The sequence below is a fragment of the Rattus norvegicus genome, chromosome 3, assembly GCF_021556685.1.
Source record: "Rattus norvegicus strain SHRSP/BbbUtx chromosome 3, alternate assembly SHRSP_T2T, whole genome shotgun sequence".
In the NCBI taxonomy this organism is placed as follows: domain Eukaryota; kingdom Metazoa; phylum Chordata; class Mammalia; order Rodentia; family Muridae; genus Rattus; species Rattus norvegicus.
Genome location: NC_141536.1, coordinates 104684257 through 104709555, shown reverse-complemented (window position 1 = coordinate 104709555; position 25299 = coordinate 104684257). Strand labels below are relative to the sequence as shown.

The following is a 25299-nucleotide window of genomic DNA, read 5'->3' as shown; positions in this document are numbered from 1 at the left end:
GAGTGGGAGGAGCACTGACTCCTGAAAGTCGCCCTCTGACCTCCACATGACACACATAGACACATGTATGCATAATAACATACATGCATATGTATAAAATGTGTCATCACAACAAAAGAAACTAACTACAAATTAAACAGATAGACCTCAGAATGGGAGACACAGTTTTTACTAGAACAGATAGTTCCCAAAAGGAGAAATACAAATGACCAATAAATATTTTTAAAAAGTGTTTGGGGCTGGAGAGATGGCTCAGTGGTTAAGAGCTCTTCTAGAGATCTGGAGTTCAATTCCCAGCAACCACACGGTGGCTCACAACCATCTGTAATGGGATCAGATGCTGTCTTCTGGTGTGTCTGTAGACAGCGACAGTGTTCTCATATACATAAAATAAAAAAAGTTTGACATCCTTCATCATCAAAGAAACACACACCAAAACTGCTTAGGTATTGTATCTCCTCCAAGTCAGAATGGCTGTCATCCAGAAAACAAATGACTGCAGATGCTGGTGAGGATGTGGAGAAAGAGGAACTCTTACTTTCTGTTGGTTGGAGTATAAATGGTGAAGACATCTTGGAAATCAGCATGGAAACTCCACAAAAACTAAAACTAGAACTGCCTTACAGTCCAGCAGCACCACTCCCGGGCGCCTACCAAAAGACTTCACACCGTACCATAAAAATGCTTGCACACTAATGTTTGCTCTATTCACAAGAGCAAGGGAATGGAATCAGGTGAATTATAAATGTTTATGTGTAGACACTGGAGTTTTATTCAGCAGTAAAAATGAAGTTTTCAGGAAAATAAGTGATTTCCATGAGGTAACCCAGCCTCAGAAAGACAAAGAGTACACATTCTCGTTAATACGATGATCCTAGATTCTCATTTTGTATATGTGTTTATGCGGGAGTGAGTGTGTGTAGAGATCAGAGAACTAGAAAAGAACCCCAGAGAAGGGAGAAGCAGCTTTGAGGGAGGCAGCTGGCAAGGGTCATAGAACATAGAGTGCAAAAGCAGGCAAAGCCTATGACCGTTCTCCACAAGGATTTCCTTCTTCCCAACTTGTGTCAAATTGGCATAAAAACTAACTAGTGGGGCTGGAGAGATGGCTCAGTGGTTAAGAGCGCTGACTGCTCCTCCAGAGGACAGGACATGAGTTCAATTCCCTTCAACCACATGGTGGCTCACAACCATCTGTAATGGAATCCAGTGCCTTCTTCTTGTGTGTCTGAAGACAGTGGCAGTGTACTCATAAATATAAAATAAATAAATCTTAAAAAAACTAACTGGCACACTTACATCTACACACGAATCTTAAGATAAATAAAGGGTGTCTGTAAGTGTCATTAGGAAAACAGGGACCCCTGTGCTTCCTTCCCTTGCTGTGACTAGGAAAAGTGCCAAGTATTTGTACACCATCCACTAGGTGGCAGCATCTAACTGCAACCCGTTTTTAAAGGTGCAAAAAAGCTCTTACCCTGGAGCCTAGTTTGTCTGGAACTTAAAATTACACACCTACACTTAGTTCCTCATGGTTCACAGCCATTTTCTCTGAGTGACAGTTCTTTGGAGGAGACTTCCTACTTCTTTTGTAGCTGCCTCCCTTTTCTTCTCTCTTATGAGTCTAGTCTTTAGCATTTTTCTTTTAGTCTGCTCAAACAGTTTCAGTCTCTTTATCTTGCCTTCCTGCTATCCTTATGTCCCTGTGGTGTAATGGTATTAGCTATCTATTGATGCGTAACAGATTGTATTAGAATCTGGCATATTAAAAAAAAAACACCTTTCTACTCTTACAATTTAAGCCATTCTGGAGGAGTGTGGCTGGGTGGTTCTAACTAGGTTTCCTCATGACCAGAACTTGGTGGTTAGTATTTCTGTCATCCAAAGGAGCTACTGGAGACTGCGAATCTGATTCTGAAATCACTGTCAGTACTTCCTGGAAGGTCTTCATTCTGTGCTCACTTTGGCTCCTTAGGTTTCTTACTGTCTGAATTCCACTGTAGGGCCCTTACATGTCCTGAGAACACGGCTGCTTACATCCCTTAACATGGTTAGTAAGGACTCAATAACTGGGCTACTTTTAGTATTTCCTTGAATACTAGACAATATTAACAAGAATGTAGTGTTTCATGTACTATTTCTTATATATCATGGGATTTTGGTAGTCTTCACATATTTATTGGCTATCCACTGATTTCATATAGCTCTTTGCTGACTGGTGACTAGGTCAACATATTGTCACAAGTTCTAAATGAAATGGAAAAAAGAGTAACTTTTTATAAATTTATGATTAGCTACATTATAATTATACCCTATTACATAATGGTTTATAATTGGCTAGATCATGTTATTTGTTCTGATTATCTTTAGTTTTTGTGCTTTTTATCTTGTTAATTTTAAACATGTCAACCAGAAAAACAATGTTGATTTTTGTATCTTCTTCAATAACTGTTCCAATTTCCAACACTATATAGACTTACTGTTGAAGGCCATTCAGTCCATTTCAATAGCATTTAAATTATTATAGATCTCTTTCTTGATTAAGTTAATGTTTTTAAATTAATAGATTTAAATAATGAATATATCTTTTGTTCCTAGGTCAACCCTCCTTGCTAATGGAAGATTATTCTTTTAACTGGTACTGATTTGAATGGCTGAATTTATTCAGAAGTTTTGCTTCTGTAAAGCAGTATTAGAGGCAGAGAGATGGCTCAGTGGGTAAAGGTGCTTGCTGATAAGCCCAACAAACTGAGTTTCATCCCCAGAACCTACAAGGTTGAAGGAGAGAACCAGCTCCCCCACGTTGTCCTCTGACCTCCACATGTGTGCTACGGCACAAGCTTGCCTCTCCTCCAAATATAATATACACATCTGCACACATGAATAAATGAATGAATCAAAATGTGGCAGGAGTAGGTTTTGTAAGTGTGTGTGTGTGTGTGCCTGCACGTGTGTTCATGTGTGAACGTTTGTATGTGCGTGCATTGATATCGATCGTAGTGTGGGGTGGGAGTGGGAGTAGTGGGTGGAAAGCTGACAGTTCAGATCGTCTCGTGGAGGCGGCTCTCTGACTTCTCAGCTCCTTTCGTGCCTACTGACCTTCCTTTGCTGGTTCTCCTAGACACAGTCTGGCCAGGACTCCCTCACTCTAGACTTAAAGTCTCTACATACACAATTAAAAACAATCCATTTATGTAGCATCTCAAATCAATATTTTAATAGTAACTTTCCATAATGTATGTATTTTTACTATGTCTACTTTTCTGTTTTTCTCTACTTGAAAAAAAGGAAATTAAGATAAAAGTAGGCTGGAGAGATGGCTCAGCAGTTAAGAGCACTGACTGTTCTTCCAGAGGTCCTGAGTTCAATTCCCAGCAACTACATCAGTAATGAGATCTGATGCTTTCTTCAGGTGTGTCTGAAGACAGCAACAGTGTACTCCTATACATAAAATAAAGAAAAAATAAAGAAAAAAAGTAAGCATGAGCCAGGTGTGGTGGTGCATGCCTTTAATCCCAGCACTCAGAAGGCAGAGGCAGGTGGATCTCTCTGAGTTCAAGGCCAGCCTGGTTTATATAGTGAGTTCCAGAACAGCTAAGGCTACACAAAGAAACTATTTCTCAAAACAAACAAACAAAGTAAACTAAAAACCAAAACCAAAGCAAACAAAACTGAAAATCAAAGCCAAAACAATAATAAAACAGGAAAAAGTAAAGCTTTTTAATTTTAGCCCAACTCCAAGTTCACAGAAGAGTTACAGGAAGATTACAGAGATTATTTTTCTGTACACCCCTGTCCCATCAGGAGTTCCTTTCATATCTATTATGTTTGAAGTGAACCAATATCCATATGGTCTTATTGATCAAAACCGTACTTTATTCGTGTTTCTTTACTTTTAATCGAATGTTCTTCTCCTGTCCCAGGATCCCATGCAGGACTCTTTATTACATTAGCTCCCGTGTCTCCGTAGTCCAGTCTTAGTTGGGATGCTTCTCAAACTCTCCTTGTTCGTAACAGTCCTGGGAGTTTTGAGGCACACTGGTCTGGCATTTTGTAGTATGTCCACTGGTTGGAATTACCTCACGATTTCCCCATGATTGGATGGAACTGCACACTCTGGGGAGGGGGATGACAGACGAAATGCCATTTCCTTTACCCCACAGTGGTGCAAGCATACCACCCCACTGATGTTAATACCCGCCCCAGCTCATTTCCCTCTTCCAACTGTGACCTTATGAGGAAGTGGTTATGTACAGTCTCCGATTGAGGAGTGGGGAGCCATGCTTTGTCTTGCCGGAAGCAGAATGCGGGCCTACATTATGCCTGTTTACTCTACAGGGGAGATCTGTCTGTCTCTCACTCATCTGTATCGGTATTAGATTGGTATTAGCGAATGCTAATTTTATACTTTGAGTTAGAGTTCAATACTACTTTATTGTATTGGCTGCATTTTCCCATTTAGCCATTAGAAGGTCTCTCGGTTGGTACCTGCATCTCTTTGACCCATTTCTGTCACTACGGGCTTTGTCTCTCTTGCCAGGCACATCTTTTCACTCTTCGGTGTTTCCCACCTGAGTCTTGGGATCAGCCATGTCTCTAAGGATCCCGATTCCTGCCTCTGGACAGTGATATTAGACATCGGGATCTGGATGCTAGGTGCAGCTTCCTCTGGGAAAAGAAATGTATGTGCATATATGAACCCATTATGTGCATGACTATAAGTATGCCTGTATGTAATCATCCCTGTTTGAACTAAAACCGTTCATAGGAAATCTCTGCCTGGCTGTACTCCATCACCACCTGGACTGTCATGGCCTAACCCTCTTGCTTACCTGTAAGGCTTTACTCCAACAGTGAGACACTTGGTTCCCACTCTGTTGTCTCTTTACCTAACGGTGCAGGTGCACGGTATACAAACAATACAGCTAGTCTGTAGAAAGCACTGACCACCTAGCATATAGTTCTGATGTTTAGTGTCTGTTTCCTTTAGTCCTAGAGGCTTCATTTGTCAGAGTGTTGGGGTTAAGTGGCACTTTTCACGTGCTTCTATTTGATGAGATTCTTTTATAGATTTTGATCGTCTTGTCAGGTTTCTGCATTCGACGTGTGTGATTTCTCAGTCTCTTAAGCGATTTTTTAAAATCTGCCAACATTGATTTTCTTCCTTTATGCTCTGATGGTAAGGGTCTTTTAAAAAGGCACAGGCTGCACACTCACAGCTCCAGCATTAGGTGGAATAGTTTTACTGCTCTAAAAGAACCCGTTGTGTGGATCCTCACTCAACGCCCCTTCCTTTCCCAACCTTCTAGTTGCCACTAAATTTTACATTCTTCATAGTTTTCGAGAATGTTTATGATTAGAATTCCACCTCCAGCCCCCAGCAAAAGCCTCCCCAGACTGTATTCTTTCACTTAGAAGTCTGTGCCTGTGCCTTTTCTGATATGGTAGCTAGCTCTTTTTTTGTTTGTTATGGATTATATTTCACTCTATTGGTTACTACCCATTCTAGTTGCATTTTTGTTGCTGTGGTAAAATAACCCAACAAGCAATTTAGGGGAGAAGGAACATTTGTAGTTCATAATTCCTCGTTACAGTCCATCACTGGGAAGAAGTTACGAGGGCGGAAGCTTGAGACGGGTTGTCATATCACACCGGCAGTCGAGAGAAGTGCTCTCATGCTTATTTGTGCTTAGGTCGATTTCTCCACTCCTAGACAGTTTAGGATCCCCTGAGTAGGGAATAGTGCCTCCCATAGTGGACTAGGTGTTATAGCAACTAACTTAAGGTAGTCTACCATAGACATGCCCACAGGCCAATCTCATTTAGAAAACCCTTACAGGAACTCTCTACCTCTGTGGTTCTGGGCTGTGTCAAGTTACAGTTAAAGCTAACCATCGTTTGTTCTTCAGGAGCTGCCCACCTTATTTATTTATTTCTTCTTTGGAGATAGAGACTCTGACTGTACCCGAGTCTCCATGCTTCAGCAAGGCTGATTGGCCAGGGAGTCTTATGGACCTTTTTGTCTCTGTCTTCTCCTGAGCTGGGATTGCAAATACGCACCACCACACTCAAGTTTATTTTTTGCATGGGTTCTAGAGATTGAACTAAGGTGCTGTGGTTGTGCAGTGGGCACTCTACCAACTGAGCTGTCTTTTAAAACAAAAAGTTTCTATGGCACAAACAGGCAGATTCAACATGGCATGTTAAGGCACAGAGAAAATAGACTTTGAAGATTGTCTGAGTTAGGTTCCATTGCTGTGGGAGAACACGATGACCAAAAGCAGCTTGGGGAGGAACGGGTTGTGTCAATTACACTTCCACATTGCTGTTCATCACCAAGAGAAATCAGGGCAGGAACTCAAGCAGGGCCAGAACCATGAGTCAGGAGCTGATACAGAGGTCATGGAGGAGTGCTGCTTACTGGCTTGCTCCTCCTGGCTTTTTCAGGCTGCTTGCTTATAGAACCCAGGGCCACATGCATAGGCTGGCACCTCTCATTATGGTCTGGGCCTTCCCACGTACTTGTCTATAAGCAAATCTTAGGGAGACATTTTCTTTTTTTTTCTTTTTTCTGTTTTTTGGAGCTGGGGACCGAACCCAGGGCCTTGCGCTTGCTAGGCAAGCGCTCTACCACTGAGCTAAATCCCCAACCCCAGGAGACATTTTCTTATATTTTTGGTTGTGAGCCTAGCCTTTAACGGCTGAGCCATCTCTCCAGCCCAGGGAGACATTTTCTTAATTGAGAGTCTGTCTTCTTAAATGACTCTAGCTTGTGTCAAGTTAACATAAAACTAGTCAGAACAAAGTTATAAGTAATTAAATTAGCTGATATGAAACATAAAAAATCAGGGTGAAACAAAAATGAACAACGCAATGTCCCATTTTCTTTGTGGAGCTTAAGAGAAGAAATTGCCAGAGAAGAACACCAACTTACACGAATCTCCCAAATGTACTCTCTCTCTCTCTTTTAAATAAAGTGTGTGTGTGTGTGTGTGTGTGTCTGTGAGAGTGTGTCTGTGAGAGTGTGTCTGTGAGAGTGTGTGTGTGTGCGTGTGGATGGTGTGTAGGTGGGTGGGAGTGCATGCTATGGCTGGTGTGAGAAGGTCAGAGGACTCTGTGGAGTTGGTTCTCTTTTACTTGGGATGGAGCTCAGATTGTCAGGCTTGCTCACGTGCCTTGGCTCCCCAGAGACATCTTGAAGGCCTTGTCTTTTTGTTTTTGCTTTTGTTTTAAAGACAGAGTCTCATGTAGCCTAGACTGGCCTTGAACTTGCTGTGTCTCAGAGGATGACCTTGAACTCCACCTACTGGGCCTCTTACCTTCTCTTCCTATGGCTGGAGTTGTATTTGGCACCGTGCCTTACTCAAAGACATTCTGTTAATGACTGACTATACATTTAAAACCTTAAGCTTTGAGGCCTAAAATACAGGGGAATGAATAGCTCTGTTACTGGCTGTCTATCTTGTCTGTATCACACTCACGGGGATCTGTGTAGGTCATCTCTAGAGAGAGGATCTGTGTAGGTCATCTCGAGAGAGAGGTGACGCTCCAATGTGCTCTCACGCGTCTAGGGAAGCGCTGGTTGGCTGTCTTCTGCAGTTCATCTCTGTGGTGCATGTGAAGATTGCCTGATTGTCATTTCAACATGGGAGTGACACTGACTTTTTTCTTTTCTTTAACAACTCCTGTGCATGGAGGGGATTGGGGAGTAGTAGAACGAGTATTCAATCCTCTCTCTTCAGTGTCGATAACTTTATTTTATGGAGATTGAACAAGTGGTTTTTTGTTTGTTTGTTTTTGTATCAGTAGAGCCATTGCACTGCAAATTCGAAGATGACCTTTTCTCAGTGTTTCATACTCAGATTCCTCAGGAAACTTACGAAAATCACACGGAGAAGGGTATGTTTAACTTGCGTGATATACAGATTGCCACGAGGGGGCGCTGGCTGTATACAGAAATAGTCATAGAGGAAGGGGGCTTGGTACTATTCTATCAGTTAAGGAGAAGCTCATATAGAAGGGGAGGGAGAAGGGCTAGGGGGATGTTGGCCCGGAAACCGGGAAGGGGAATAAGAATCGAAATGTAAATAAGAAATACTCAAGTTAATAAAGATAAAAAAAAAAGAAGTATTAACTAGAGTTTAAGGTGAGGGCTGAGGGCTAAGAATGGAGCTCAGTGCCAGAGAACACACCTAGCACAAAACAGATAAGGCACACAATGGTCCATGTTGAAGTTACTTATTGAAACGTCATTACTGCATTCTATTATGGGATCTTTGAAAATTGCATAATAGTTTTGAAAAAGTAGGCTGCAGACTCCCTGTTCTTCTGGCTCCTAGCTGCAGAATTGTCTCATAGGTGGATCATTTGTGGCTGGGCACCCCAACTCTATTTGTTTTCTGAATTTTTGGCTGGTTGACAGAGAGGGAGAAGTTTTCGTCAGGGAAGAGCCCCTAATTGGTTATCTAATACCAAGTGGTCAGCCCTAAAGCCATGTCATACAAATAACTTTATGTAGACTGAACAGGCTGCATTTATATATTTATGTATATTTATGATACACATCTCTCAACAATTAAAGGATCTGAGAGAGAAAGCAAGGCAAGTACCTGGTTAGCAGGGGAGGTTGAAGGTAAGAAGAAGGGTGAAATGATGTAATTACACTTTCATTAGAAATGATTGTAAAAAGTAGGTTGCCACTGACAGAAATTTGGGCTATGGAGGATGGGGAGAAAATAAATCTAAGCCAAAGAAAAAGTCCATATTACTTTCCTGGGTCTAGAACTTAAAAATTATTCCTTCTAAATATGTTTCAAAAACATATTTTAATGTATACCTAAGGTGAATTTTTAGTATGATTCAGAACTGTAGTTGTGAGCTTACTTTGAACTTTTTCAATACTAGACTTTACCTGTGATGTGGAGAAAAATGGGCCATTGATCAAAACAGAAAAGCAACCGTTTTCAAATACAGAAGCGATTGAGCCTAGGAGCGAACACAGCCAGGTTTTCATTATACGGAACGCTGAACATAGTCAGGATTTTATTAAGCGAAACATTGAGGTGGGTAGCTAATGATTCAAGAGACAGAATGTGGGAGAAAGTCAGAGTCATAGTAACTGACCTTCTCTCTGGGTGGGAGTGTGGGTGTGTGTGTGCATGTGTGATTATGTGCATACACATGTCTGTGTGTGCGGAGGCCAGAGGAGGACGTAGGCTGTCCTGATCTTCCACTCTCTGCCTTTTCCTTGGGACAGGGTCTCTCACTGGACCTGGGTGAGCCTGGGGGCTACCATGCTCTAGCATTTCTCCTGTCTCTGCCCATGACTTGACACTTGATGGTCAAGACAGGACCTAGCTTTTTATGTGGGTCCCTCCTGGGGATTTGAACTCATGCTTGCACGGCAAGTGCTCCTACCCTCTGAGACATCTCAGCCATTCAGGGTCTTGAAATAGACTTTTTTTTAAAAACAAGATGAATGTGTGCACAATTGGTTTAGTATATATAAGTAAAAGAAGAGCTTTTTTTTTTCTTTTCTATTTTTCGGAGCTGGGGACCAAACCCAGGGCCTTGCGCTTGCTAGGCAAGCGCTCTACCACTGAGCTAAATCCCCAACCCCGAAAAGCTTTTTTAAAAAACTGTATCTGTATCTTCACTGCTTTCTCGTCTAATTCCATCATGTCTCTCATCTTGCCCTGCCCTGCTTCCTTCTTTCCTAGTTTCTCTCTTTCAAATTTGCTAGCTGCAACTAGAATTTATTTTATCACTCAGAAATAATCTAGTTCCTGAAGTAGAAAACAGCCTTGATCAGTACTTCCCCTCCAGACTTTAACTTGTACACCAGCAAAGTGCGGGAGTTTATTTACTGAGTCATTTTTATTACAAGTCTGACTGTGTAGCTGCTGTGTTTAGAACTTAGGATGGCAAATGCTCCTGGCAGAGCAGCTAGGCTGGCTTGGAGAACAGAGCAGCTAGGCTGGCGTGGAGAACAGAGCAGCTAGGCTGGCTTGGAGAACAGGGCAGCTAGGCTGGCTTGGAGAACAGGGCAGCTAGGCTGGCGTGGAGAACAGAGTAGCTAGGCTGGCTTGGAGAAACCAGCTGGTATTGTGCCCCTCCGCTCCTCCCTGCGCTTGGTCACTGCCCTTGAGTGGGTCCTTGATTCAGGGGCTCATCCTTGTTACACTGCAGGTCAGGCAATCTGACTTGGCTTGTCTTTAAAGGAGACTCAGAGCAGTTAAGGGCACAGTGACTCCTGAATTGGTCTGGGATGCTAATTAATTTATCTACGAGAAAGCTCTGTGGGGTGGACAGAAGCTCACACTAACTGCTTGGATAGCTAGTCCGTGGGAAACCACACTGGTGAGCACAAAGTATCAGCCACAGGAGAGTCGTGTTTCCTCGGCTTAGGCAGAATCTCTTCTCACACTGCCAGGCAGCGTGGTCCCGGCGTCAGTCTGCCACCGCCAGGCTGGCCTCTCCTGCCACTCTCAGTCCTCTGTGCCCCATGTTCGTGTTAGCTCAGGGAGTTGTCTCCGACTTCATCTGGCCTTGTCTCTCTGCTGGCCCATCAGATCTTGATGTACCAAGAACAGCAGAGTTTTCTCTGAGCTTGTGCTGATATGCACAATAGCTTCAATATAGATTCTCCTTCTTTCCCTTTTATAAAGCCAATAGAATCTTTATTTAAATGATATTCTAGAAATTAATTAATTTTTAAGATAAGGTCTTATGTAGCTCAGCCTGGCCTCAAACTTGGTATGTAGTGGAGGATGACCTTGAACTTCTAACACCCCTGCCTCCACTTCCCAAGTGCTGGGATTATATGTGTGCACCATGATGCCCAGCTCTATGGGGTGCCCGAGATTGAGCCAAGGGCTTCATGCTTGTGAGGTAAGGCTTACCAACTAATCTGAACGCCCAGCCTCAATATTCTAGAAATTTAAAAGCAGTTTCATTAAGTGGATGTCTGGCACCATAAAGTGTTCAAAAGAGTCCTCTGTGTCTCAGCAAATGTTTTTATGCTTCTAAGTCTGCAAGTCCATGTCTTCTGTATCTATACCCTCATCTGTATCTCCATCATCTGGCCTGCCTGGAGGCAGTGAGATGACTCGGGGTAAAGGGAGGGTGCCTCAAGCCTGAGCTCTATACCTGGACCCACACAGTAAAAGGAGAATTCACTCCTTCAAAATGACTTCTGACCTCCACATGTGTGCTATAGCCAACACATGTGTAAGTGTGTATGCACACTCACACGCACACACACACACTTGCACACACACATGCATTTACATACAGAGAGACTGTGCAGAGGGAGGGAGGGAGAAAGAGAGAGATTGTGTGTGTGTATGTGTGTGTGTGTGTATGTGTGTGTTTAGAGAAAGACAAGAAGGGTTGCTTATACTGGAAATATCTTTGGAGAATGACTATAAAAGATTTGTTGTAGAATAAAACTTAAATTTCTCACTAATATATTCTGTAGTTGGCCAAGAGTTCAAGAAGCCCAGTGGTTATGGTTGAAGGAGAGAAGAAACGTCTGGATGAGCTCCTGAAAGGCTTAGAAGATACAGACTCAGGACTGTCCAGTTCCGAGGTACGCAGACTCTTTGTCAAGAGTCTTTCCAAATCACTGTTGGGCCGTCAGCCTCTCAGCAAAAGTTAGAAGACGTTCTAGTTAGAAGACGTTCTCTGCACTAAAAATCCTAACGTTTTCAAATTTATTATTGGTCAGTTCAGTAGGTCTGTAAAGTGGCTAGGCTTAGTTCCTGATGCCATCAGAATGTGTTTCTCTGTGCTCTCTCTTCATCCGTCCCAACTTCACAGTATTTCAGTGTTGTCTTTATAATCCTGTAGGATTCTATTCCTGCCTAGCCAGTCTTCACTATCCAGTTCCCCGGAGACCTGAGAAGAGACTCTACTGTAGGAGTAAATGTAGATATTTATAGAGCTAGGGAATGACCCACAAGAGAGCAGTGGCCCACTGTTCTCACAAGAGTTCCTGTTAATGGTGTAGGCATGGTTTTTATTTCTACAAAGAAACATCCTCTTCCGAGTTACCTGAAGCACTTGTCACTCTGGTGCTTCTGGACCCCGCTCACAGCCCTTTATCTGCTACCTGCTTGTGTGTCAGATTACCTGCAGCCAGCTGCAAGCCCAGGTCAGAGGGTAGCAGCCACAGGGGGAAGTTCCAGGGAACACTAAGCTCCCTGACTGCTCTGGCTGCCAGGATCCTGCAACTTTTTGAGAGAAGATAGAAACTCAGATTTTTAAATGGAAACCATGTGTTCTAAATGTCAACAGTTAGTTTCTTGAAAAAATTCTGTGTGGGCAAGCATACTATCCCCCTTTCCGCTCCAAATTCAAAGCAAATACCAGAGCCTCACAGAATGCAACCTCTGAGGGGCCTGTGGAAGCTGGGTGCAGGAATGGAGGCAAGAGTGGGTGGAGCACACGGCTGAGCACCGAGAGATTCTGAAGCTACTTCATCAGCTTCTTCATCGTTGCTGACCACGGCAATTGTCTTCCTTTATGAACCAGAACCATGGAGCAGAATAAGACACCCAGGTTACAGTCTTAGGTCTGTTACTGACCGTGAAGCCAGGCAAGCCACTTTCTGCTGTGAGCAGTCAGTGTGTGTCCCTTCCCCGACAGCCGCTCTTGCTATGACTTCTGACCTCCACAAGTCACAAAATCACAGCGGATTTTGTGATTAATACTGCTTTTGGCATATTTGCTTAGTTAGTATTTATGTTTTCTCCTCTCATATTTTAAGCTTTTTTTTTCTTTTTTCTTTTTTTCGGAGCTGGGGACCGAACCCAGGGCCTTGCGCTGGCTAGGCAAGCGCTCTACCACTGAGCTAAATCCTCAACCCACTATTTTAAGCTTTATAATATTAATTCAAACAATATTTTTTGTTATTTTTAACTATTTTTTGTTGTTATTTGGAGTAACTGTTGATAATACTTAGAACATTTCCTGACTTAAAATTATGTATTTTAATGGTCATATTTGTTTTTTTTTATCATTTTCCCCCTCATATTATTTGGGAATCCAGTTCTATTTATGACCTGATTTTGCTGTTATCCCTCAACTTCTGAAATAGTTCCTAAAATCTCACATCTTGACTCTGACTAGACCTTTGGTAGGAAGGTTGTTTATTTTTTCTCCTTTTCTTTCTTACTGGATATGTTGAAATCGTCTGAAATTTTAGTTTCAGAATATTAAAAGTTTTTACCTTTAAAAAAGTATGTTTCTTGTATTTTAGGAATTCCTTTTAAAAAAACTGTGTATGTGCAGTGAATGTGTGTGCAGTGTTGTGTGTGTATGTCATGTGTGTGTGTATGTCACGTGTATGTGCAGTGTTGTGTGTGTATGTCGTGTGTGTATGTGTGTGTGTATGTCATGTGTGTGTGTATGTCATGTGTGTGTGTATGTCATGTGTATGTGCAGTGCATGTGTGCGCAGTGTTGTGTGTATGTCTGTGCACTGATGTCTCTGCTGCCCTCTTTTGTAGCAAGGTGGGTTTTATAGTGGTGTCCAGACCACTCACTTCTATGCCAGTGAGTGGATGAACATGGTTGCTGGTTACTAAGTTAGTGCCTGAACCCTAACTAGAGAGGAAGCTAGGAAGGCCATCTCCGGCCTCTGCCTCAGGAAGGTGAGACTCCTGCAAACCAGGAAGCTTAAGCTCACCACACAGGCCAACGGTTTCTAGGTGGTGCTGAGCAGCAGGGTGGACAACGCTACCTTCCATTTAATAGATAAAATTCCTTGCTGCAGTTGCCTGGTGCCTGGACATCAGTGTTTCTGTTGGGCTTCATTGATAGGTTCCAAACCTTAGCATCACTAAAAAGAACTACACTCAGGCAATTGCTGTTTAGTCCTTGATTCTGTAATCTTGGCCATCATCTTTCATTTAGAGTATTCAGTGCTTATATCAGCTTTATGTGGGCAAATAACAAACCGGTTTCTTATCTGTGACTAATTAGGTGGTACCACTTCCCTTGTAGTTTTGGACTTTTGGGCTCTTCACAGCCATTTTTTACTATAAATACTGTGGCATGGTATTACCATTAGGCCTGTTTTCTGGTGTGCCGATACCACAGCTAAGCTCCGCTTTTCACACCTTTCCCACTTTTGCTGGCACAAGTCTGAGACGTCTTAGACCGCAGACCTTCGTGCAGTTCAGACTGACCTGCCTGTGCCGGTAAGCACTCATGCACAGCAACTGTTCAGTGGTGGCTTTGTGATGTATATGTGTGTATGTCCACAAAGGCCAAAAGAGGGCATCGGCTCTCCTGCAGGCAGAGTTGTAGGGGTTGTGAGTTCCCTGGTGTGGTGCTAGGATCCACACTTGGCCCCTTTGCAGAGCAGCCCCAGCTCTTAGCCACGGAGTTATCTAAGCAACTGCTGTGATTGGTGAGGCTTAGCTACTCGGTTACAGTGGCACATTGTTAGGTTATGATTGTTTAGATCTTAATGTAAGTGAAGTTCACTATACATGAGGGTTTTGGGCTAAGATTATCTGGGCATGGAGACTAGTTTAGGTGGAACTGTAAACTGTTTTGGTGGCTCATTGGGGTAAAGTTTGAAAATATTACATTTATTTTTGATCAGTTAAACAAGATTTCTTCTTATCATATGAAAGAGAACCAGCTTGTGAGGCTGGGGGATCCCATAGCGACACCAGTAGACACTGTGTACAGACTGGGAAGAGAATTAAACCATAACCTCCATACTCCAGGGGTCTGTGGTGCTGTGGTTTGTAAGCCCTAGGCTCTGATAGAGAGGTCTAAACCATGTGTTCTGGTGTGAGAATATGGTGTGGGATGACCGGTCACTCTGGTTTTCTCTTAGGGCGATCAGTGTGCTTGGCTGGTTCCAGGAGAAGGCTATACCCTTGCAGCCACCGAGTCTCAGCAGCTTGCTGAGATTGACATAAAGCTCCAGGAGCTCTCCGTGGACTCTCCTGCCGTCTTCAGCCTTGAAAGTCAGAGCAACAAGGGTGATATGGTATGTTTTAGTCAATCCTTCCTTCCTTCCTTCCTTCCTTCCTTCCTTCCTTCCTTCCTTCCTTCCTTCCTTCCTTCCTCCCTTCCTTCCCATTCAAATTGCAGCCCTCCTCCTCCCAGTGCCCCCCTCCTTCCAGTCCCCCTTTCTCTCTCCCCTTCTCAGAGAAGGGGAGTTCCTTCCCATGGGCACCAGCTGGTCCAGGTGTCACAGCAGGACTAGGTGCATCCTCTCCCACCGAGGCCAGAGAAGGCCGCCCAGCTGGGGGATAAGGATCCAATGGCAGACAGCAGTCAGAGACAGCCCCCCAAATTGTTAGGGGACTCATAGAAAGACCAAGCTGCACATCTGCTACAAATGTGTAGGGGACCTTTGTGTGTTCTTTGGTTGGTTCAGTCTCTGTGAGCCACCTTGGGCCCAGGTTAGTTGGCTCTGTAGGTCTTCTTGTGGTGTCCTTGACCCCTTCAGCCACCTCAGTCCTTCCCCTGACTCTTGCACAAGACTCCCCGAGCTCTGCCTAATGTTTGGCTGTGTCTCTCTGGATCTGTTCCCATCATCTGTAGATGAAGCCTCTCAGAGGACAGTTATGCTAGACTCCTGTCTGCAAGCATAGCAGAGCATCATTAACATTGTCAGGGGTTGGTTCTCTCCAATGGACTGGATCTTCAATGGGTTGGCCCAATGTCTGATCCATTTTTATCCCTGCACATCTTGTAGTCAGGACAAATTTTCGGTTGAAGGTTTTGTGGGTGGGTTGCTGTCCTCCTCCCTTCACTGGAAGTCCCACCTGGCTATAGGAGCCGGTCATTTTAGGCTTCATATCCCCCCCCACACTCTGCTAGGAGTCTCAGCTAGGGTCACCCCCATAGATTCTCGGGAGCCTCTCCATCCCAGAACTCTGGCTTGTCCCAGAGATGCTCCCACCGATTTCCTTTCTCTCTTCCAGTTCCCCCATCTGGTCCCTACCTCAGCTCCCCTCCGCCTCCTACCCAGTGTCCTCCCTCCATCCACCTTCAATGTCTATTTTATTTCCCCTTCTGAGTGAGATTCAAGCACTTTTTTCTTCTGAGGAGGCAGGGGAATTGAGACAGGGTCTCTATGTAGTCTGGGCTGTTCTGGAACTCACTATGTAGGCCAGACTGGGCTTGAACTCACAGAGATTTTCCTGTCTCTGCCTCCCAAGTATTGGGATTACAGACATGCACTACCACGCCTAGTCAAATGATAAGTATGCTGAGCTCAAGAGCATGCTGACTGTTCAGGTTAATCATGCAAGAGCTTCTGCGCACACTGTCTAATCCCACCTGAAAGGGTTTCTCCTGATTGATCTTCTGTGAGTACAACTGCAAGCAGAGTGTATTTTCTTTTGGTTATTTCTACATTCTACTAATTTTTCTTTCAGTTAGGAATTTGCTGGGATGGGGCAATTGGGGAGATTCGTATTTTAATATTATCATATCTTTATGATTTAAGATAGTTCTTGATCGGGTTGGGGATTTAGCTCAGTGGTAGAGCGCTTGCGGTTCGGTCCCCAGCTCCGAAAAAAAAAAGATAGTTCTTGATCATTATTAGAAAGAAGGGAGAGAATTAATAATATTCATTAGTCCTTAACAGCTTCTCCTTTCTTTGTTCCTTTGGTACTAGATGTGAGCAGAGCCAGTCATTTGCCCCTTACTTGGTCATGTTCTTTCAAGTCCTTTAATAGCAAGGATGAAGCATCACTGTGGGGAAGTGTCTTTGACGACTTTGAAATGAGAAGACTCCCCCAAAGCTGTTTTACAGAGTGTGGAGTTATAGAGCATGAGAAGGGCAGTGCCTCACACTGTAAGGCTCTGCCCTGTTCTTCCTTGTATTCCAGCTCTTAAGGGCTCCATTGGGGTGTGTGGTGGCATGAAGAGAAAGTGTCTTTGTGTGTGTGTGTGTGTGTGTGTGTGTGTGTGTGTGTGTGTGTGAGAGAGAGAGAGAGAGAGAGAGAGAGAGAGAGGTGGGGGGAGGGAGGGAGAGAGAGATTTTGCTATCTTTCTTTTTGCTTTGTAAAAGTCTCAGTACACCATTTTTCATACAGTTATTGATGACTGAGGTTTTTTCCCCTATCTTTCAAAAGATTTTAAGTATCAGTAATTTATAGTATGTCCAATCTAGAAGGTATTAATTGCTAATTGAAAGTTAGAGATCTGGACATGGACCAGTTTGAAGCTACCTCAGCCCGAGAAACTGTCCGGATGGCCTGAAGAATCAGTTCAATGACTGCAGCACCTCTGGGAGCCGTCTCAGCTTCTGGAGGTTAGGCTTCTAAGGGCCAGCAGGGGGCATTCCTAATCACCTGAGGTAGCCGCATTAGAGGTGTTGATCTCAGCACTAGTCAGTCTCTGGATTGGGGTCAGAGTTCATGGAAAGAGAGAACTGGAGCACTTACTATAATTGAATGTGTCCTGGGACTTTGACGCAAGCTACTAGAATGCGTTTTGTTTGTTTTTACTGAGTTCTGCTTCTCAATAGAAGGCAGTTAAGATGGATAATAAAACCCTGTTCTTTTCCTGTTTCTTCTGACTAGTAGTTGATGGGCTTCTAGGAGAGCTGTAATCTAAAGCCTCAACAGTGTTCCTAATGAGAAACCATCCTCATCATGGCTGTCAGGCAGTTTTCTTGAACAAGGCTGAGAATTTAGAGATCTGTTCGGTCTTTAGAAGGTCAAATAAACCGGGAGTGAGTCTTTGCCAGCTTTTGTTATCCTCATCTAAGTCACTGTTTTCAGAGTCCGCATTGTGGTTCAGACAAATTATTTGAAAGACAATGCAAAGGAAAAACCAATGTACAGCTTTTTTTGGTGCAGGCCGAGATCGTGTGAAACAGCAATCTCTTCTTTTTTTTTTTTGACAAAGAGAAGAGATAACCTACTTGGGATTCCCATTAATGCGTGAACAGATAAGGAGCATAATTGTTGCTGAAAAGGGAAAAATTAATGTTCTTTCCATGCAAAACAGCATATCATTTGGACTTAATTTTCAGTTTCTTCCTGAAGCTTCTAGCCCAGTCCTGCACTGTACACTGAGTTTTCAAGTAGAAATGCAGACCTGGCAAATTATTCATGGCAATTGGTTTTGGACTGTGATGTCTTCTGAATAAGCACAATGAAAAGAATTCATAAATGCATCGTCTCTGTGTAGCTGGTGAGTGAATGAGCTCCGATCTGGTGTTGAGCACAAACACTTAGCATTTGAATTCACTTTATTTTCATTCTTCTGCTGATTAGTAGCTCATCAGTTTCTCTTCATGAACCTTTAGAAGAATGTCTTTTAAGTGGAAAATAAATCCCCACTTAGACAGGCTTCTTTGTGTGTGTGTGTGTGTGTGTGTGTGTTCATGCAGGGCCTGGCAGAGGCCAGAAGAGGGTGTCAGAGCTCTGAGGCTGGAGTTGTGGGCAGCTGGAAGACACCAGAGTGGCAAGTGCTTCTGACTGCTGAACCATCTCCTCAGGCTCTAAATTTCTACTTTCAAAATAATTAACAAACAGTAATGAGGGTTTGCTGCATATCAGGAGTTACAGGGGTTTACAGTCAGGCACATGGGCCATTTTGGAGTCCAAAAGCCTTGCTTTACGTATCATTATTCAAACTGAGCAGGTTATATTTAGGAATATGTATGTGTGTGTACATTTACGTATGTGCATGTAACAAACAATGAAAAATAAGAGGCCATGAGTTTGAAAGAGAGAAAAAAAGGATATATGGAGGGTTTTGGAGGGAGAAAAGGGAGGGAGAAAATAATTTAATTATATTAATCTCAAAAATAAGAGAAAAAATGATAAAAGCCATTAAAGAAGAACAGCAAAGTTATAATACTCATTTGCATCTGAGTATAACATTGTGTTTAGAATCACTTCAATGTATAAACATATTGCTGTTTAAATATCCAAAAGAGAAATATATTATCCTGTGTTTATCAAATACTGTGAACAATATATTACTGATTTTTAAATATTTGAATATAGTAGCTTTAAAATAGGTAGAAAATTTAAAAAAACTATAGCAAACTTATTTAAAATAGCTGGGGTAACAGTAGTCCTTTAATAAACAAATGGGCAAATAAAAATATAGAACATGGGCTGTCTATGCTATAACATTAAAGTCACTTGGGATAGCATTTATGGCTATAGCTGTAGTAGTGGAAACACCCTGATGTTTATTGTATCAATTTTTATTAACATCATTGTGCTATGGGTGGACATGACTTTAACCCCAGTGGCTATTATGTGAGCAACTTATTCACCAGTATGGCTATGTTGAAAGATTGGTGACACTTTGAAGAGACAGCGTCTGTCAGGCAACCATTTGTACCCCACAGGGCCTTTGTGTATATAATATGTCTTCCAGAACACTCTGGAATGCATGGGTCTCCGCATCTAAGTCCGTTTCTTGTGTCTTGTGTTTGACTCTTTTCTTTCTGTTTGTTTTGCCTTACTAATGTATTAGTTATATCATATCATATATCATTTCACATCAGATCATATCATGATCCCTTAGAAGGTTGTTTATTTTCTAATGAGAGACAGAAAGTGGGAGGTGAGAAAAATCAGAAAATACAGCAACACTTCACCTGATTCCTCCGTGTCAGCTAGCAGACTGGATTAAACTGGACAGCAGTTGTCTTCTCTGGTTCTCCACTTTCTGGTGCACTCACTATTCTACATCATGCTGTCAAGAAAATGGTTTTCTGGACAAGTTGAAGCCCAGGCTCCTTAACGTAGCTGCTATGGTTTCTTTCTATGTGATGTTAAGTCTGTAGGCATGACAACCTGTGATGCATGCTTTGAGGGTCTCTAGATATGATCGTAGAGATTACCAAAGCTCTTGTCATTTGGAGAAGGAAGGGGAGCAGCACACTTCTCTTTGACCTTAGGAGTTTGCTGATTGTGATCCTTCTTATATTAGTTACGTGCCTGGTGCTAATTAACTACTGAAAAAATTGTAAAGCAACATGTCTTTTTCTCTGTGAAAACAAAGCATGTAGCCACATGAGAAACCAAGCATGTTCTACCCCTGCAGCCGCTGCCACTGTAGTGCTGTCATGTGGCTGCAGTTTCTCATGAGCTTCTGCGTCTCATCCTACGGGAGCCAGAGAACTGACTGAAGCAGTTCTTGTCCATAAGGTCTGTGGGTTAACTGTGGTTATCTGTGCTTCTCTATGGCCTGACTCCACAACAAGCCAGCCAGCTCTTTCTCCATATGGAAGTCACCCTGTGAATGCAGGGTGGCATGTAATTTCGTTTTTCTCATTAGTAGATAGATTGGATTCCAGCTTTCTCTAGAAATATCTGGGATATGGGAGTTGTGTAACGTTCAGTTTCTTCAGTCCTCAGCAGCTGGATTCAATAGTAACGCTATTCTTTTCTTTTTTGGCTCTTGTAAAGACATAGAGTTTATTCCTCTCTCGTGTGATCAGTCTTACTAAATCTAGAATCCCACTTCTTGGCCAGAGGGTCTTTCCTGGGCAAGGGAGAGTCTTCAGGAGCAGCTCTCGCTGACAGGCGGTACTCCTTTGTTCTGACACCAACTAACTTAATCAAATATAGCCACTCTCCTAAACTTGACTTACTGTCCTGTGCTTAGAATATTAATTCTACCCCCACACAATTTGGTAAACCAAAACAAAACAAGCACTCCAACTATTTGGCTGAAGAAAATTGTATTTTGCCAAGATCATAAAGTTGCTGACGGCGACAATGGATTTGGTTCATTTCTTTCTCAACACTAGCTAAAATTTAGGAACAATAGACCTCCACTTGACCTGTAATCCTGAAAAATGTATATCAAATCTATTTTCCCCCAGATTTAATTCACAGATTCCAAGCGGGAATCCTGTTACTGATCAGTCTATGCTAGTGACAAGACCTAACTTTACCTCCCTCCAGAAACCGTGGTGGTGTGTTGCAGGAGTGTCCGTGTGTCTCAGGAGCGTTTGTTTGTCTCAAGACGTCCATGTGTCTTAGGATCATCTGTGTTTCACTGAAGAAGAAGTAAGAACAGACCAGCACAGCTTCCCTAGAGCCAGGCTGTCAGAATTCTCATCTAGATCTGGGAAACAGCTCTTGTCCTTCATTCTTACAAATTGTTTAGAATTTTATATTTTATTTTCCCATGATGCCTCTAATGCCAGCCAGGTTTCTTTTACTTCATGACAACATTCTGAGGTAAACAAACAAAACAAATAAACAAACAAACATTTTCCTCACCACATTTGGGCAGCTGACCCACGTGAGACATGCAGTGGGAGGGGCTGGGAGACACGTAGAGAGTGATCCTGGACGCACAGGGCGGGATAACTATCCAGGCAGGTCTGAGTCCTCAACACATGGCTGCTTTGAATGTCAGATAACTTAACACACTCTGAGTAATGCCATTTGTATTTGACTTATGAGAAATGAGTTGCTTTAGCTTCAAAGGCCTCTGTTAGCTCAGCCAACATCATAGATATCTTTTAGAGGGTTAACTCAGAATCTCTTGGCAATCAATTAGTCAGAATAACAAATACCAGTTTACCTCAGGTTAGTTCTCTTTCCTTATGGTGCCAATAGACATTCCGAGTACATCACAGGGAACTTTTACTGAATTCTCCATAAAATCCTATTTGGTGTCTCAGAAACAATCTGTTACTTGGAGAATCTGCTGAATTAATTTTCAAAAATCATGAAGACTGTTCTGGCTGGTGCTTGCTGTCAGAAAAGAACTCCCTGGCACAGGTGTTTGTCGACTCTGCACTGGGGTACTAGACAGCACCAGCCTTTTTTGTTTGTTTGTTTAATTGCCCCCTCTTGACTGTTTTTTGTTACACGGTATTCTTGAGACACTTGAACTAGATGATTAAGCTGTCAGAGAACATGCCTAAGGAAAGGTCTCACACACCCTCCTAGTCTAAGTGCACAGAGTTGCAGATAAGGTGGTAGAAGTTAAGACCTGGAAAAAGGATTTGGCATTCTAATTGCACGTCTGATTGTTCCAGCAGGGCTGGAGCTGAGAGCCAGCCTCCAGGCCTGCATGCTTGGAATATGGAGACTCTGTTAGAGCAGAACAGAAGTAGGGTTGGGAGAACATGATGTTTACCTAAAAATTAAAAAACGGCCTTTCTGCTTATGATGTCAACATGTTTACTGTTATTCCAGAACCACAAAAAGAAAATTGTACTGAATACACACACACACACACACACACACACACACACACACACACACACTCTGACTGAATGTGAATGTAGGTCTCTTACATCAGTTTGCTGTGTGGAGACCTGGAGAAGGAAGTCTGTGGGAGAGAAGAGAGGACATTTTAGTTTAGATACAGAATCAAGAAGGGCCCACGTCTAGTCACCAAGAAATGCTATTAATTTTGAGCAACTGTGCTTCTGTCAAGAACCATGTGATGGGCAGCCCTGATGCAGTCACCAAGTGCTTCCTTTATATAGTGCTTCCTGTGTTCAACGGACATGTCCACATTTGCTGTGTGTTTGTTGGGTGCTGTAATGATTTTGGCCAGGTCTCATTTTCCTTTCACAGGTGACAGGATGGGGGCTCTGAGATTACTCAACTTGGTAGTGTCATCTTAGCCAGGAGCCAGGTGGAACCAAGATTCAAAGCTTCTGGTGTTGTCAAGTCCAGTTTGTCCCCGTTATCATACACCTTCCTCTAATGACGTAGACAGACAGTTCTGTAAAGTGTGTGTAACAACAGCAGCCGAGGTTACCTGTACAACCCAAGCAGCCAGCTGTCCAGCATAGATGGTGGAGAGCTCATGATGCCCACTCCTCTCTGAGGGGTCACTGCCAATTGACAGCTTCTGGGGGACAGAGAACTATTTCTCTTTGGAGGTGTGGCCACTGGAGATTGCTCAGACTTCAGTGCATGGCCCCACACCTGCACATGGGAGCACTAAACAGACTTAGGAGGGAGGACATGAGCTTGGGAGAAGGGCATGTCCGGGAAGATTCAGGGGGCGTGAGAGGGGTCAATAGGGAGTGGGTATGATCGTATTTCATTGTATACATGTGTGAAATTTGCAAAGAATTAGAGAGAAGCAGAAATGAAGAATAAAATGTGAGAAACCTGAAGCCCAGAGTAACCGCAAGTTTATCTACTGAATAGAAAACAGGGCACAGGCTTCTGTCCAGCCAGGTCTTTTCTACTCTACCTTCCTGCTTTTCTGATCATGTCAGACACTGAGTTTATCGCCCCATTTGCTTTATGTGTACTTGGGATTTTAATTCCTCAATTCGGAAAATTGAAAAGAATTGTGAACATGGGTTGAAGGGAAGGGCTATTGTTTGAGCAACACAGCTCAGTCACATCAGAGGGACTATGGCACCTGGGACCTAACCTGTCTGTGCATGAGTTCTCTTACCTTTAGTTAGGAACACGACCTTCTCTTACTTTTAAATTAGGAACATGACTCCAATGAAGAAAGAAATACGGAACCAACTCCAGGGGAGAAGATACTCCGGGACAACAAAGAGCAAAGGGACCGTGAGTCTCGGCTGAGAGCCATCGATGGGAAGCTGAAAGAGATCAATGAACAGGTGCGGTCTTTCTCATCTGAAGCCTAATCGGTGCCATTTGTTGTACTAAACAGCAACAACAACAACAACAAAACATTGAGTTAGATTGTTTTTATGCGTTGGATTGGGTATGAGAAGTTGCCAGTCAGTTAAATAGAAGATAAAATTATGATTCTTAGGACTTAAGGTATTATGATACAGTAATTTACATAATATAATCTGGGAAATACTGTCTGAACTCAGAATAATGACTCATGCATAAGTTTAATGGTCTGTGTCTAACAGTCACACACATATTCTTTATTTGTGGAAAACTTTTATGAACTTTATAAAGTTTAACTTTAACATTTAAATATTCCTACCTTTTGTTTACAGTAAATACATTGTTAATTTTGATATAATATAAATAATTTTAAGCCTGTTGCCTTATTTTTATTGCTTTTAATTTAAAGCTATATCATTATTGGTGATAGATTACTTTCATTTTTTATTTTTGAGTTAGAATCTTACTTTGTAGCCCAGGCTGGTCATGAGTTTTGTTTTGAAGGAAGGAAGGGGTTATCTTGGCTCATAGTTTGAGGTGCAGTCCCTCATGGTGGGAAAGGCAGGGTGGTGAGAGTGGCTTTTAGCCACTAACATTGTCAGCAGGAGCCAGAGGCAGTCACATTGTGCCTGAAGTAAGGAAACAGAGGGCAGCTGTACAGGATGGCTTTGGGAGCTACTTATCCTGCATTAGTTTCCTATTCTCGACCTTCTAGTGCAATATCCTTTCTAGATCACTTCTGCTTAAGCCTCATCCCGAGTTTGATATGCAGAAGTCACAGCTGGATAAAACATCTACATTAAACACCCTCTATGAGCAGTCTCTTTGTCATTAGCCGTGCAAATGATACACAGTCTCTCAGCCCTCTCCCTCTTTTTTTCCTCCCCTCAGAAAGTTGGTTGCCATTATTTTGGTATTCTACAAGCTTTTCTTCCCACCTAGTCTTCTAAGCAACACCCCCTACCCTCACCACCAGCCCTGCTTTTTATTATTTCTTAGAGGTAAGCGTCTGTCGTGGGCACTGTGGTTATGATCCAGACTGCTTAGGCTTCAATGAATCTCAACTTTGTGGTGTTAGTATATTGTGAGAACTTTTCCCAGAGGAAGATGTGAACAATGTCCACCCCTCATTCCCAAGGTCTCCACCAAAGTTCACCCTGGGGAACCAATGAGTTTATTAGGCTTACAGAGCTTGAATGAGGGCTCATGGGTAGGAGCTTGGGTGTACTGCAGCTCCACTGTAAGATCTATACTCACTGTGTACCGTGGCTTCCCATGGAGTTCTTTCCCTAATTCCCCAACCTAGATACTCTAGTCATGTGAGATTAGGGCAGAATCTCTGGCTAATCTCTGGGAAGAGTTACCGGATACTCTGGTGAGGGTCCATTGACCTACTTCATCTCCTCCTCCTGTGAGGGAATATGGAGTCAGCAAGCTCAGTTGTGGTGATCTTCTGCAAGCAGACAGCCTGGTCTTAGGAAGGGGGAGATAGCTCTGCTTTGAGGACAGTGCTGCACAACACGGTAAGATGGAGATTCTGTGAGTTTGTGTCCAGACTGAGGAGGAGCCTGCAGTACAGACAGTGAAACGAAAGCTGAGGGGTAATCTTTGCAGTGGACCCACAATATTCTTCCCCTGGCTCAGGATGAATAAAAGGAAGGGTGGACAGAAAATCAGGCTGTGAAACAGAGAGACTGAGAACGGCTGCT

The 25299-nt window shown here is 43.0% G+C and overlaps 1 protein-coding gene across 10 annotated transcripts in view; it reads left to right on the top strand.

The window, feature by feature from the left end:
• Fsip1 (fibrous sheath interacting protein 1) overlaps positions 1-25299 on the top strand; it is a 142607-nt gene that overhangs the window by 10326 nt on the left and 106982 nt on the right. For 5 of the 10 annotated variants that reach the window (XM_087650909.1, XM_087650910.1, XM_087650906.1 and 2 more), the window contains 5 exon segments: positions 7810-7899; positions 8905-9062; positions 11480-11590; positions 14854-15009; positions 23434-23568. In XM_087650909.1, coding sequence (XP_087507035.1) covers positions 7810-7899; positions 8905-9062; positions 11480-11590; positions 14854-15009; positions 23434-23568 — 650 coding nt within the window. 10 annotated transcript variants of the gene reach the window in all.